This window comes from Eufriesea mexicana, unplaced genomic scaffold (assembly GCF_001483705.2).
Source record: "Eufriesea mexicana isolate 0111107269 unplaced genomic scaffold, ASM148370v2 scaffold956, whole genome shotgun sequence".
NCBI classification, from domain to species: domain Eukaryota; kingdom Metazoa; phylum Arthropoda; class Insecta; order Hymenoptera; family Apidae; genus Eufriesea; species Eufriesea mexicana.
Window position 1 is genome coordinate 314368 of NW_016909085.1, and position 15370 is coordinate 329737.

General features: G+C 40.2%; 2 protein-coding genes across 3 annotated transcripts in view; one reads left to right on the plus strand and one right to left on the minus strand.

Annotated features, from left to right (window-relative positions):
* LOC108547153 (neuroligin-1) overlaps positions 1-1534 on the plus strand; it is a 40755-nt gene extending 39221 nt beyond the window's left edge. The window contains exons 9-10 of the mRNA XM_017899542.1: positions 640-770; positions 959-1534. Coding sequence (XP_017755031.1) covers positions 640-770; positions 959-1534 — 707 coding nt within the window. The remainder of the gene's footprint in view (positions 1-639; positions 771-958) is intronic.
* A 3957-nt stretch (positions 1535-5491) lies between these two features.
* On the minus strand, positions 5492-15007 carry Rab6 (RAS oncogene family member Rab6). 2 transcript variants are annotated; one of them, XM_017899577.1, is made up of 6 exons: positions 14801-15007; positions 14091-14149; positions 13323-13482; positions 13039-13244; positions 12898-12964; positions 5492-10528 (listed from the first exon to the last, which is right to left on the minus strand). In XM_017899577.1, exons 1-6 carry the CDS (start codon positions 14868-14870, stop codon positions 10455-10457), a joined length of 636 nt encoding a protein of 211 aa, XP_017755066.1. In that variant the 5' UTR covers positions 14871-15007; the 3' UTR covers positions 5492-10454. The 2 variants fall into 2 exon arrangements, with proteins under 2 accessions (XP_017755066.1, XP_017755067.1); XM_017899578.1 differs by lacking the exon at positions 5492-10528 and adding an exon at positions 12132-12459.
* Positions 15008-15370: the final 363 nt, after the last annotated feature.

A 15370-nucleotide genomic window follows, 5' to 3' on the forward strand; every position in this document is an offset into this window, starting at 1 on the left:
GGAGAAACGAATAATGGAAAATACGGAGAGCTTGAGCGGGAATCGAGTCTCGCGGAAAGATTTTCCGTTCGGTGGAAATCAATTTCGTCGCATCATGGTTTCGCGAAAATGGCGAAACGCGAGATTCCGAGTGTCGCGTTAGTCTCTGACTGCGATCTCTCTTCAACGCGTCTCGCTGCAACGAGTGCAGCAAAAAGGGGCAGCCAGAGGAAGGGTATCGTCAAGCCGAGAGGAACACGGTGTTAGCGCAGCAAAGTTCGCTGGTAGTAGAGCGCAGTGTGGCTCAAACTATGCCACGGCGTAACTGCGAGTAGAAAAGTCGACGCACAGCCGGCCTAAGAGGCAACTGTCTGATTCTGCCGTTCTATGGCCGTCACTGAGTGAGTACTGGAACTTTGAGGCGCACTGACTAACGAAGCTGCCTTCTCTATGAGATTACCACGCGACAATAATTAATTACCCTGCTGTTAATATGAAAGGGCTCCGCTGGAAAGGCAGCCTTTCGAGGTTATCGTGCGAGTAGGTTGCAGTTGCTCGCTCGTTCCCTCTGAAAAGCGCCGTCTTCTTTCTTCGTCTCTGCCTACTAGTACCCTCCCCTCGCTTCCGCTGACCCGGCTGAGACTTCATCCGTGTTTCCAGACCTCAAGTCGAAGCTGAAGAACCACTACAGGGCGCACAGACTCTCGTTTTGGCTGAACCTCGTGCCCGACCTCCATAAGCCTGGTTCCGACGATGTTCCTAGATCGCATCATCTTCTTGATACTGAACAGGTACCTTCGTCCTTCTCTTCGCTGGCTTAACCTTCCCTCTCAACGAATTTCTCTTGCATTTCTTCTACCTTTCTTCTAAATTTCTTCCACTTTTCCAGCGAGATCTTCTCTTCTATTCTATTATCCCGCTAAAGCCCGCTCTGCATCCGTCTAAAGCACGTTCTATGCGGATTTAACGTTTATTGCAGGTGCCACCCAGGTTCATCCAGAGGATACCAACGACCACCAGGATGACCACGGCGGAAGTGACGCTCGCGGAAAGGACGCTGAACGTCTCGACAGCGATACCGAGCGAATTGGCTTTCGAGGATTCAACAGCCCAACCGGAAGACGGCTTCGCGGCTTACTCCACGGCCCTCAGCGTAACGATAGCGATCGGGTGTAGCCTGCTGATCCTGAACGTTCTAATTTTCGCGGGTGTTTACTATCAACGCGACAAGAGCAACCAGCACAACTGTTCGAAGAAGCGACAGGAAAACGGACAGATGCCTAACAATATTTGCGGAGATCTGGATACCAAGACTGCCGAGAGACACCATATTCAACACATCCCACCGCCCGAATTCGCGGATTTGCAGAACAACAGTTGCCACGTACCTATGCCACCGCCACCGCCGAAGAACACGAAACCTGGCAAGCCTGGACAGAACCTGATCATCAGTCCGAATCAGCTGCAGCAGGAAAGCATGGCGATGACCGGGACCGGGACACTGAAGAAGGGCCACAATCATCAACAGCAAGTGATGGACGAACTGAGGGTTTGACTCCACGAGCACTTGGCGAGTGCTGCTGAACTGTTGCGAATGGTTGATAGTCGCGTGAAGTTTCAGGGTAGTTTAAGTGGGGTGTGCTCTTTGGACTTCCCGATGCGCTGTTTGCTCGGATAAGGGATTCCGTTAAGGGGATAAAGTGGAAAGTGACTTTTAGCGTTTGAGGAAAATGTTCCGAAGCTTTGTCGCGAAGTTCTTGGCAGTTCTTGGGAAAGAAGATAGGCACATCGAATTCGTTGTATAATACCTCTACATGCGAGATCTGTCAAGCGACGTCGAAACGGTTCTAAATCATTTCTTTGTAATCGGTAGAAGCAACGGTGTTAATTCGCGGCAATGCGAGGAACGAGATCGGAATTATCGAAATCGACTATCTTCTCGAAGATTTCTCTCGAAATCCTTGAGAACGAACGTTCGATGATGCTTGTTGCTGACAAAACTGCTCCAAGCCTCTTCGACGAGATCGTTCGCGAATCTAAAGTCTCGCGAGTGTACGATAGAGAGGGACACTCGTGAAAGTGTCTGACCCGTTATCCTTTTCTACTTCCTCTGAGAAATAAAGAGAAGGGAGAAAATCATGCGACCAACTGCCGAAAAATCGTATAGTCTTCGATATATAATAACAATGTCTTAGTAGAATCTTTGATGCTCGGGGAAACGTTGGAATCGTTTCCCGATGATCGCTCAATCGATTTCTCGGAATTATCATTTCCCAAACGATCATTTCTTCCCGTCTTTCCCAACATTTTTACGCTCCAGAGAACACCTTCTTCTTTCTTATCGAGGAATTGAACGTTATCGACGAATTCTGTTAAATGCCAAGGCGAAAGATGCGCAATTAAAACCGCGAGGAGATGAAGCATTCTGTTTCTGACATTCACTTCGATATCAAAGAGAAAGAATCCGTGTACGAGCCAGTCGGGTTGATCCGTAGATCGGTTCCCTCGATCAGACACTTCCGCTCCGAGGGCTCGTACGTCCGATTCCTTCTTCGTAGAAGCGTTAGAACTTCGAATAAGATCCGCTTGCATCATCGACGGCACTTCCAGCGGTCCACGAAACTTCCATTCTTCTTTTGTTAGAGTAAATTAGTTGAAGTACCTTCGGCCGTCTCGCGAGAGGAAGAAACAGAAGAGCCTCGAATCGATTGCTCGATTATCCGCGCTCAGTCACTGCCACGGAAAGTGGGGGCTCGTGTGGCGAAATTCAAGGAGCTGGAAGTAGTGTCGATCGGCCTAGATGCTCAAATAAAACAAGATACCGTGTAAAGAAAAGAAAATGGGGGAAAAATAAAGATAAACAAACGAAGATACGAAAGAAAGAGGCCACCGATGACACGATGCAACTGAGATCTCGAGTCGAACGGCGCCATAAGATGGTTCTTTTTTTACTGACGTGAAAAATGGGGTTGAAGAAGCGAGATCAGCTTACGATAGATGATTTGTCGTTAACACTAAAGAACAGCATACTGCCAAACGGTCGGAAACGACACTTTTAGCTTTGGACGCGAGTCAATACGAAGCGTGGATGCTTCGACGGCGATCGATACGAAACGAGAAATCGTCGATCGTGTGTACAGTTGCGGTTCGATCAGGAAGAAATAAGGGGAACGCGTTGTTTTTAGTCCAATTTTTTTAGAGCGTCATTGCGTGGAACGTTCTAAAGAAGCATGGGCGAATTGTATGAACGGGGAATGGGTTTAGACTGTAAATAATGAATAATTTAACTTAGTGGTTCGTCGAGTCGTTTATGGCGAAAATTTTGTGGTGTTTGAAAACGACGAAGAAACGAGGAATCCGATTGTAACTGCACTTGTGTCGAGTAACGAGATGGTGTGTCAGCGTAGAAGCACTGGACGTAATTTTAAATTTGTATATAATTGACATTACAATAAACTGTGTAAACAATTACGATTAGCTGCAGCATCTTCAATGTTTTCCCACAACTAATTGCTACTACGATAATTACAAGATATCCTGTGCCACGAATCCCAAACAGCAATTAATCGTTTACGAAATGCATATTCGAAATTTGATTGCGTTCAATCACGTAGCGAATAATAAATCGAAAACACGTTGGCGAAAAAATTATCCAGGAAAGGGAATCCTTTAAATAATTAAATATTTATTTAAAATTATCAGGGAAAAATATGCGTTTTAGCCGATATCGCGTTGGTAGCTACATGCATAAAACGAAAATCCATATGACGAAGGCGAGGCACGTAACGTTTTAATAAATAATTAAAAACCATAGCGCGTGAGAGAGAGAGCGCGCGAGAATAATCGGGGATATTTGAATAAAAAGGAGAACCTTTTCAGCTATCGTGTAACCAAATAAATAAATGAAGTAGCGTTGATGCTGCGCGCTAATTATAGTCTGCAATATCGATATGAATACTCCATCAATTTCAGCAGATTCCAATCGATGACCTTTTCCCCGTTTCCGCCATTTCCCAGCGGCAAATCGCTGATAGCCAGGGACATGGGACGGTGGGTGGGAAGCACCGAGTAACCTCAAAAACATTTTAATCTCGGCCATTCGTGGAAATGAATGGAACAGAAATGATTCGTGAACACAAATCTTTATTCGTTCGTTCGTTTGAAGTTCCACTAATTGAATCGTGTATGTAAACCGGCGTACAATTCTGACAAGTTTGCAAAAATCTCGTAAGCTCGTTTCGAACCGTGACGAGAGTGTGTGTCTTTAAAAAGGACACGGTAGATATATACAAAAGGGTTGCCTCTGATATTCATGGTCGTAACGACAATTGAACACTGCGCTTGAATACACGAGGTTCATCGTGTTCGTGGCTCGTTAAATATAAATCACATAAACGAACATACTGATCGATCGCGAACAAATTGGTGAGTCTGTAAAGAGGATTGGCGAATTTTCCTTCTTCTCTAAAAATTTTACTCTCACTCCGTGGGACCATTCGCTCGGATTTCCGTGCCATTTGATCGCTTCTTCGCCTCGATTATTTTAAGGTTAATAAAGATCAAGCGTGCTTTCAGATACATTTATTAAATGCCATGATACGATAAAGACTCTTCAGTTTCGATACTATTAATCTCGATATTTTCGCTTCAGTTAATCCAATCCTTCGCTCTTGCCTTTTTACCCTATCTCCGTTCTCGTGAACCGCCATCGCGACGATAAAGCTTTATCGACGTAGATTCGGATAATTCGAGCATCCGTTTCAATCGAGAAACGACTTTTCGTTCCAATTAACACGGATCACGCGAATTTCGTTATATTCTCCGTCGACCGACCGTTTTTGTATCACCGTCAGTCACCTCGAGGCCCTCGTAATCCGAATTTTCATCCGAATTTTCATCCGTCCTCGAACCCAATCCCTAGCCAACTTTCCATTCCAGATGTTCGGATTAATCGAATTTCACCTGGTCGAATTAAAACGCTCTTTTTTTTCCTCCGAGCTTTCTTGTAACTTCGTTTTTAATTAGCGGCAATATTTGCCAGACTTACCCGATTATTCGCTCTCCACTCGACTCGCCAACACGTTCGCGTTGGTGGAAAAAGTTCTCCGGCGAAAGCGAAAAGTTGTTCGCGAGCTCCGGCTGATTATGCTCCGATTCTGATCGAAATTAGATTTTCAGGGAGAGAGAAACGGGGAACAAGTGCGCGGGGGAAGGGGGAAAGAGGAGGATAAAGGAAAAAAGAGGAATTAAACAATCGACGTTCGCCCTTCGCCTTTTTCGCGAAACTTTCCGGTTCGTTGCCCTTACCGAAGCGAAACTTCAACAACGGGTTCGATCCTATTTGCAAAGTTCCGATCGCCGGAGAACTCTTTCGCCGATCGAACCTCGAAACTTTGACGGAACTCGAATCGACCTTCGACACCGCCAACCCGATCCCTCTTCCGACGACCGAATGCGGGCTAGCAAACACTCTGCTCCAAGTATACCGTGGCTGCCAGCTACAAGTATCGCTCGTGGTATTCGTTTACACTAGCGGTTCGATCGTGTCGCGGTACCATCGTAATTGGATTAAACAGACTGTGCAGTCTCCGGCGAGATCCATCATGATCCACTGTGACGAATTACACTCGAATGCGTTATGGATACGGAACGTCTGTTTTCGAGGAACTGCGTCCTAATCGGACTGAGAAGATAACGCTAGTGTTCCCTGATAGGATCGTCTGATTGCGGCGTTGTTACCTATGATTAAATCACCATGCTACTCCAATCGAATTACAGTGTCTCGCTCGACGCGGGCATGTCACTGGATTATTGCTCCGAACCACGTAAACCGTACCGCTAGTGTCAGCTTTGCAACCTTTCTGCTTGACACGATGAAAGATGACGAAGAGCGAGAAGAGACAATCGAGCAGACAATTTCGTGGACACGATGTTCACCGTTTCCTAGCCAGCATTGCGCGTGGTATTACATAGCGCTGGATTATCGCAGCGAAATGTCGGCGGCATCGAAGGGGTACGCGAGTGCCACCCTTTGGTCGCACCCTACTCGGCCGGTGAAGAATAAACTACGCGTTTGTTTCGTAGCCAACCGGGTGTAACGAACACAACAGGTGTAACGAATTCGTAAGCGAAGCGTGCTACGGTGTTTATTCGCAGAAGGAGAAGCATCGTCTTCGATTCGATAGGTCCGACTGAACTGTATAAAAGAAACGCATCCTTCTTCAGCGCACTTCCCTCTCCGATCTCGGTTCGTTGTAGCTCGGACAAACGCGTGAATCGAGAAAACGACGATACGTGTCCCCTAATATTAAAATGCGATACACGATCGGTGTGTGTGTGTTTGTGTGTATATGTGTGTCTGTGTATTTGTTACGCTACAGCTACGTAGCTTCGAAGCTAAACGAGAAATCCGACGATCCACTACTCGTTATATGCGATACTTTTCGTTATTGCGCTACAGCTAAACGGGGAAACGATAAGAGATTGCGAATTTCTCCTCGGTAGTCCATACTCCTGTCGCCTCTTCCATCCAATCGCGATGGTTATTATACGTTATACGTGTATAGTCCTATAGATCATGCGTGTGATAAATGCACTTTAGATTTCCGGTCTAGTCGGGACGACTCTTCACGCTGTGTGTCACGATGCATCACGATGCAGGTACATCATACGCGAGTGTGTTGGCTCTCGATCGCCGATCGATTCGCTCGCGTCGATCCCGAAAGAATCAAGAATCTCTGGTGTTTATTTTCAATTATATTTCTGCAAGATCTCGTTTTATCACGTTAAACAAAAGCGTACATTAGTTTCTATTTTATATTAAATGTATCGGAGAAACTTAAAGCCTTGAGACGTTTAACCCTTCGAGCCTCGGACATTCATCTCGTTACGAATCAAAGATCAGGGCGTGGGGGGAAAGGCTCTACGAGTACACAGTATCAAATTATCGTACAGAAGTATAAAATCGAACGTACAAAAGGAGTATCACAACAAATTTCGTTACATCTCTCTACGACGAGGGTTATGCAAAGAATTCGCGATGGCGGTTATCAGAGTGAGGATTACTCAGAAGTATTCGACAGCCTCGAAGACTGGAAGGGTTAACTTTACAATTAATGAATATCGCACCCTACTGCTACGTTAAGTTTGACAATTTAATTGCAAAAAGACGATACAGCGAATACCTCTATTTAACTAAGAAACATCGGCTACAGTAACATTACCACAAAACGCGGCTGCCTTGCAAATTACATTCACAAGAATCCTCCGAAACGCTACAAATCATTGCTGCTACTAGGTTATCAAATCTCCTTTAACCCTTTCGCTACGAGGAGTAACCATTAGTCACCGAAATAAAGCAACGGAGTCTTGCGTATGCGAACAGTCGAATATATTTCTATTCGGGGCCCTACGTTTCGATCGGTGAAAGAAAGAATATTTTAAAAACCTGGCAAACCATTTTCGGCCTGATATCGCGAAGGAAAAATGTCAACGGATATATTACACCTTTTACGCAAACGTTTAACCGTACTTTCGCAAATTTCGCAAATAAGCTCCGCATAATCTCCAATTACCATGATCGACGAATCACTAGTCGAATCGATGCAACGAAGCGATACTTCGACGAAATTCCTAACGTAATTTTCTATATAACCGGAAACACTGTGGCGAAAGGGTGGAACCGCAACCGAAAGGATACAGATCTCACTGTGCCCCGGAAAACAAGCACCGTGGATCACTGAACGATCATCGATCGCGTCGTTCCGACTAGATCGGCGTATTTCTACGTTCGTTCGCTTCGCCAGCGTGGAGGAGACAATCGCTGCAGCCGCGTGGAGGTCGAGAGGACTTCCTCTAGCTACACCGGAAGTGCGCCTCGGACGAATGTAACGTGTCCTCTTCTTTCTTTTTTTCTTTTTTCTTTTTTTCCTTTTTCATTTTAGGCATGAGCATCGCGAGCTAGGCGATAGAGATTAAAACGAGTATAGCAAATTTATTCCCTCCGTACGGAAATGTCTAAGAATCTATCCTACGTCGAGCTACGACCGCGTTTTCGGTCGAGGAGTCTGCAGCCGAGTGTCTTCTCCCCGGAGCACGAGGCCGAATAAAAGAAAAATATACGCTCCGCGTGCACCAGGATGTCGAGTGGTACGAATCCGCGCTACAAACCGATATTTTTAGGCGCTTTTCACACTTTCTCTCTTTGCCTCGTTGAACAACGTGCACGACACGTGCTTCAACGGGTGTATTCCGCTTCGCTAGAAAATATCGAACGTAACAGGGTAACATTGGTCTCCTCGAAATGCGAACTTTCCCGGGATTCGTACCAGAGGACTCCAGGATATTCGCACACGACGATAAACGAAGGTGCGAATGAACGCTACACGACACGTTATTACACAAGGGGCTGCGCTAGAGAGACAGTTTAACGTTCAGAAGAAACAGTGCTAGTGCACGTAGAGCTCGCGTTAAGCACGGCGGATTAATGAATTACAACATATCACTTATCTTCTGTTCCATGTTTCGTTCTCTTTTTCATCATTTTCTCGGGATAGAAGCCTTATCATCGCATCAATGTACAACGACGACGCAACAGGGAAAACTGCGCTCGCTCGTGACTTTGGTCGCGCGACAAGCGGAGTTCTCTCGCTCTTGCGTTTTCCCCATGGATGCGTCTACCGTTTTATCTCTTTTCTCTTCTTTTCTCGACATTCTAATTAGCAGATGTAAAATTGGCCCGCTTCTCTCATGGCACTCTCAATTATCGCTGACGATACACGAATATCGCGCTCGAACCGATTTACCCCCGAACTTTCTAGCGAACTTACTAGCCTCAGGGGGCTGCCGCTACGCCATTTTCTCCAAAGCGCTCCACGTGATACCTGATACGATGTACACTGTTAATATCTCTTGGTTCGAGTATGCTTCGTTTCGTTTTGTTCGATTCTGATTAAACGGCGGCGTGCCTTATAAAGCGTTCAGTCTCCTCGATGAAACACGAGCAATATGTTTCGTCGCTCGACGCACACGTCTCTTTCATACTGGTTCCTGCCCTTTTATCCGTGTGTTTGCGTGTATGATTCGTCGGAAAGAAGACGCAACATTCTAATCCGATACCTTCGATTCGATACATCCTTATTCCGTTTATAGTTAAGCGTCCGCTGAAAGCAATCGACAAGTTTCGCTGTAGTTATCCGTTTGAAATATCACTCGCTGACCACCGATCATGTCACGTCCGTGACCTTGTAAAAGAGAATTTTGTAAATATCAAGCACCTGAGTATATATAACGAAGATTGCTCGGTTATACGAACAATCGTATAAAATGGCGAGTAAACGATTGAGCGCTTGATTTCTTTTCGCAAATTATTCCCTTCAACGTGCGTCTTCTTCCTCGATTTATGAACAGATCGCGTATCGAGTCGCTCGCTTATTTATCAAGAGATATTGAAAAACGTCTATAAAGATTGTTAATTATGATTACAATATTATAAACCTTGAACAATCCGCCGTCAAACAGACTCGCCAATAACATGTTCTACGTGTGAGTAATAATTTTCGCAACTGATCCAGAAACAGATCGCTCGATCGTTCGATTTTCTCGACTACCTGGTGAACTAATGAAACATTTTACTTTCAGTCGTTTTTGTATATGTCTAGAATATCTCGCGTGTCTAGAATACTTCTGTCTAAGCTTCCCGGTGTCTTGTGCGTGTTGAATAGATTTTCCAAAGTCGCGATCAAAGGAAACGATGATAGGATGAGCAAAGAAAGCTGTTCGGAAGAAATCGGTGGCAACTCGATCTCCGCTGGATTCTCGCGACACGAGCGAGTCCGAAAAGATTTGACGGAAAATTAAACATAGCAAACTCGTTGTGCTCTTTCTTCCTGAACGATTCACGACATCAAGAACCGTGATATGTACAATCTCACAGAAAAGCTATTTGCGTATTGCTTCGATCGCCTAACGACGGGCTCAATGATGTCCTAACGAGCATGGAAGAGCCACCCTATCATCGTGACGTACCCATTACATCCATGTCATTCGCTCGGTGGTATTATCTTTCTTTTTCCCTTCTTTTCCTTGAATGACTTCAATCTCCGGCCAGTCACACCGTACATGTATGAGAAGATCGCTAATTCTCGTCGAAGAGTGTTTGGCAGATATAACAACATAACAACGCGCACTATAACCGCACGAAGCTGTTCTCTTGGAGTAACATGAATCATAGCAAAACGATCGGTTAATCACGCTACGGTAAAACGACTTAAATGAGATTGATTGGGCAGAAGTAATCGGTAGTAAGAACGGTGTCAATGAAACGTTTTGTGCCTTCGTCGCGCGTTAACTTATGGGCCACGATGTAGACATCAGAAGAAGCCAGCATCTTGTTAATAGTACGTGATGATTTTTGGTTCGTATCAGAATGTCTCAAGGAGTTAGCATTATTAGCTGCACACTGATAAACCGCCTCCCTAGCACAAGCAGCCGACTTCCTCTTCCGACTCGGAGCCATTCTGCATCGGTGACTGATTCTGCAAATCGACAGCTGCTTTCGTGTGTTAAGGCGTTATCACAGTAACCATTCAATTGCCGCTAACATTTAGCTATTAATTAATTGAAAAAAAGATCAGCACGTCGATCAATTCTCGTATCGATCTTACACATTGGTATAAATTCTATGAGAACGTTAGGCCTTAAAAAATGGTATTAATGGTATCCCTGTGTCTAGGTAGCATATAGTGAGCTACGCTATATCGAATAATTTTTATAAAGAATTTCTCAGGTCTATGCCACTTACGAGTCTTAATATTAATCGAAAATTTAGTCCCATTTTGAGTCAGTAGGTATGTATTTCTCTTTTTCAAAGCTAGAATAGATTGTAATTAAAAAGCATATAAAATTTAAATAGTTTAAAAACGGGACGGAGCATTCCCTAACATTAATTACGGTGAAATTTTACAGCCACAAAGCACCTTAATTATAAATTATACAACAAGTGCTATGTTTCACATCTTCACAGTATAATACAAAGCATAATTACATATATTTATATATGTATATATAAATCATAATTAAAATATTACACAGTTAAAAGTAAGTCTTACAGTGATTGCGAAATAAGGAAATATGTATAACAAGGAAAAATGGCAAGAAAATATTATGGTTTGTAAAAAAAAAAACAAAAAAAATCAATATAAGGAAAATAATAATGCTATTGGATGTTCTTTTTTATATAAATTAAAATATTACAATAATTATTAACAAAAAGTCATAAGATTAGATATAATAGCATTCTGTCTATCCATATCCCAAATTTTAAGTTAATATATACAAATTGGATTTTGAAAGTATTTTTGAAAATTATTTGCTCTATCTAAATTCTTTTTTTTTTTTTCTTTTCTTTTCTTCTCTTTCAGTAAAAATTAATTATTTAGTGTACAAAATGTACAAATAATACTTTAATAGGAAATGCAATATATTAATTTATGCAGTGATCGATTTATCCGAATCAAGAAAAACCATTATACATGAGCAATAAGTTCTTAAAATATTCGAGAAAAATGAGATAACGTTAAGTACTAATTTGGAATCGTTGAAATTTCTAATCCTTTTATGTTCATTTACAGTACGCACGCAGGTACATATTGTACGAGTTTTCTGTCATACTATGTCGGTACGCGTTTAAATCAAATGCATTCGTGAATGTTTACGATTTTTATTGCTCGCGTTTGCACTCAGATCAAATCGATAACGAATTGTAGTTGACTATTATTTTGACTGCATTTACGCAATACGTAATTTCATAATTTCGCCATTAGTTTATCGCGTATTGCAACTTATATATACATGATGATAAATACACATATCTATATATATAAGTGCACCATATATCATGCAATTGCAGCACTGGTCATGCATACGACTAGTATTTCATTCAAATTGTCTTTTTTCCTTTTTTTTTTTTTCTTTATCAGAATGCAAAACATAACAAAATTTCATTACCTAAAATTGCAAATGTTCGTGACAAACAAAATATTTGTTACAAAAATTGTTTCTCGATTAAGAAAAGGTTCGAAGCACTATCTAAAATGACCATTATTTACTATCGAAACATTAAAAAAGCAAGCGACTTTGATGAAATACGCGAGTTTAAATAAATTGGATTACGTTGATGATTTACTAGTACACACAAACACGTTATTGTGTAAAAGCAGTCTGCTTAAGCTACCGTGAGATATTTAGTTTTTTTTCACGAAATAATGATTATAGCTCTTCAGTACAGTACTGTTCCTTTTCACATTATAAACTGTGAAAAGGACAAACTGAACATCACTGTCCTAGCATTGAAAGTTTAATTTATAAATTAACTTAGATCAGTGTCTTGTCTACCATTAGGCTGATCGGTGGTTTAACATGCACAACTGCTCTCCGATGCTTTCAGTTCAATTGGTGTGTCCTTCAGAACTACTTCTTGCACTACAGGTTTAGCAACACATTAAGGAAAACACAAAAAGATAACGGAAAAAAAAAATGAAATTGTTAGTAACGTTAAAATGATAATATTAAAATTAATAAATTCAAAATTATCCTTGGAAAATGAATAATAGTTATGCGAAAACTTTAAAATATATGAAATATATATTTAACTATCGTGGGAGTTCAAAAAAAAAAAAGACATTGCTGCAAAACACACCTGAAATTTAAATAATGAATGAAGTTTCTATAAATTATATTAAAAGATGACTATAATAGATTGAAGTCAAGCAACTTTGAAAACAAATATGAATAGAATAAAAATTGAGGAATTAGGACATGTTGCTTAGTACTGTACTTGAAGAAAGAAAAATCCCTGAAATATGATTTTGTATATGTACCATGCAAATGTGCACATTACGTATCTTAAATAAAGGATACTGTCTTCAGGTGGCTTATTTTCAGTGGAATCCATGCCTGGTAAAGCTGCTGCTACTCTTCTAAAAAGCTAAGCAATCAATAAAATATGATTAATACTTTACAATTGTATTAATAGCAACTTACTGCACAATAAAAACGTACCTGTTTCACATTATACCCAGCTTTAGCACTAGTTTCGATAAACATTACATTTAACTCTTTAGCTTTTCGTTCACCTTCTTCCATTGATACTTGTCTTTTATCACCCAAATCTGTTTTATTACCCACTAACATAATAATTACATCACTTCCTCTTTCAGTCCGTACATCATCAATCCATTTTGATGTTTGATGAAATGAGTTTGCATCTGTGTAAATAATTCACTTCAGCTAATGCCATAAAATGTCATATCTAACACTTTGCACCTACTTCAACTTAAACTTACTAGTTATATCATATACCACAACTGCGACAGTAGAATCCCTAATATAACTAGGTATCAAAGATCTAAACCGTTCTTGCCCTGCAGTATCCCATAGCTGCAATCTTACAGTTCTATCCTCCAGATACATGGTTTTGCTTAAAAAATCTATACCTATTGTAGCCTGCAATGAATAATACAATACCTTGCTGCTTCCTTTAAAGAACATTTTTATCTTATTCTAACATCTTCATTATCGTATAATTAGTGTGATATATTAAAATTTCATATTTCAACAACTTCACAAAATAGGAATAATCAAATTTAATGTCTCTGTCTATTCAACTCTATCTGTTCAAAAAAGTCAATATCTAGGTTTCCCTACTAATTCTTCTATCAACATTTACTTGCAAAAATTAGTGTTAACCATTTTATAGAATAAAAATATATTTCACATTACACTTATAACTAAAATGAAATGAAATGAGCAAAATGAAAAACAAATGTGAAAACTTATGACATTCCTATAAGGTCAATGGAAAGTATGTCAATGAAATATGGATGATCTCACAAATTCAAGTGTAGGTAGTACGATAAAATGGAAAATTAAGAACCTATTATATTCAAGTATTTATATAACATATTTTAGTTATCAACATTAATGCTTTTCCTTGTAATACATTATATTTCCTTTTATATATTAGTCATAATATACTTAATCATATAAATTATATATAAGTCTTATGACATATACATAGGTATATGTATATCACAAAATTAGTAATTTCATACCTGATACGTGTTGTCAAAGCTGTCATACATAAACCGTGTGATGAGAGAAGTCTTTCCAACTGCAACAAAAAAAATCACACGATTAATGCAAAAAACTTACTACATATTATGTGTACTTAAAAGGACAAAATCCAAATTAGCATATCTTTTCAGAATATGGTTTAAAAGCATACATGATAATGAATTATTACTATAATTATTTTGATTCATATTGTAGACTTAAAGAAATATAAATTTATAACAAAACTAGCATTCTTTCTCAGGCAGTAGAATTATGGGAATTTACTGCGATTATGTAGTATAATCGCGATATACCGATGTACTTTACGATCGTATAAAATGAAACAAATACATATATTATATAGCAATACGACATTAAATGCATAAATTATGAATTTTAATGGTCAGTAAATATTTTCATGAAAATGGTAGGATTCTACGACGAAGTACATATAAAATTATAAGCATTATTAGGACTAAATGCAATATTAGGATGGTGATAACAAGAACGACGCCAAATTCGATCGGAACGATAAAGTTGCACAGTGACCAGAAATATTGATCTATAACCTACAACGGTCATTGGAACTGATGAATACGATGGAAATTTTCGTGTTTGATAAGCGAGAAATCATAGGAAAGATAAAACCGACATGTACATCGCCAATATTGATCCAAAATCAACGGAAGTATAGGTAGAAAATACTTACCGCTCTGTTCACCGAGAAAGACAAGCTTAAATTTACGCAACGGGTTTCCAAAATCACCCGAAGACGACATTTTCTTCGTATATTAAAACTACTACGCAATGAATTATAGATATTAAACACACGAGAATAATTTAATTAATGCAACGAGTCATTAATTTTCACGAGAAATCATTTAACTTGACAGATCGCAAAGCCACTCCTTCCTTCTCTCGCAAGGCAGCCACGTTTAACTGGGAAGTGACGTCATTGGTTAGTTGCTAGTCTTGTTAGTTTCTAATAATATCCCTCTAGATGGCGCTAAAAAGTTTAAAGTAAGGTGAAAGCAATTTTTTTTCTGTTTACGAAGAAACATGTAAAAAAAATAATTGGATAAATTACAAAATAAATATGTGCCATAGAATACTGTTAAGAGATTACCATGTATCGGGTTTTCATAGTACAACGCATAATCATAAATTATAAAATGTTTTATTAATAACTGTATTAGATAAAATTTGTACAATCTGTATAGGTCTCAAGATAATTAAATGTTCTTTGTCGAACAGCCTGTAAATTTATGTTATCCAGTAA

Excerpts from the sequence above, each read along its gene's own strand:
- Rab6 (XM_017899577.1), bottom strand. The coding sequence starts at position 14,870 with ATGTCGTCTTCGGGTGATTTTGGAAACCCGTTGCGTAAATTTAAGCTT. Across the intron at positions 13,245-13,322 it reads TGTGGTATATGATATAACTA|ATGCAAACTCATTTCATCAA; the intron begins GTAAGTTTAAGT and ends TTATTTACACAG. Across the intron at positions 12,965-13,038 it reads CTGGGTATAATGTGAAACAG|CTTTTTAGAAGAGTAGCAGC; the intron begins GTACGTTTTTAT and ends TTGATTGCTTAG.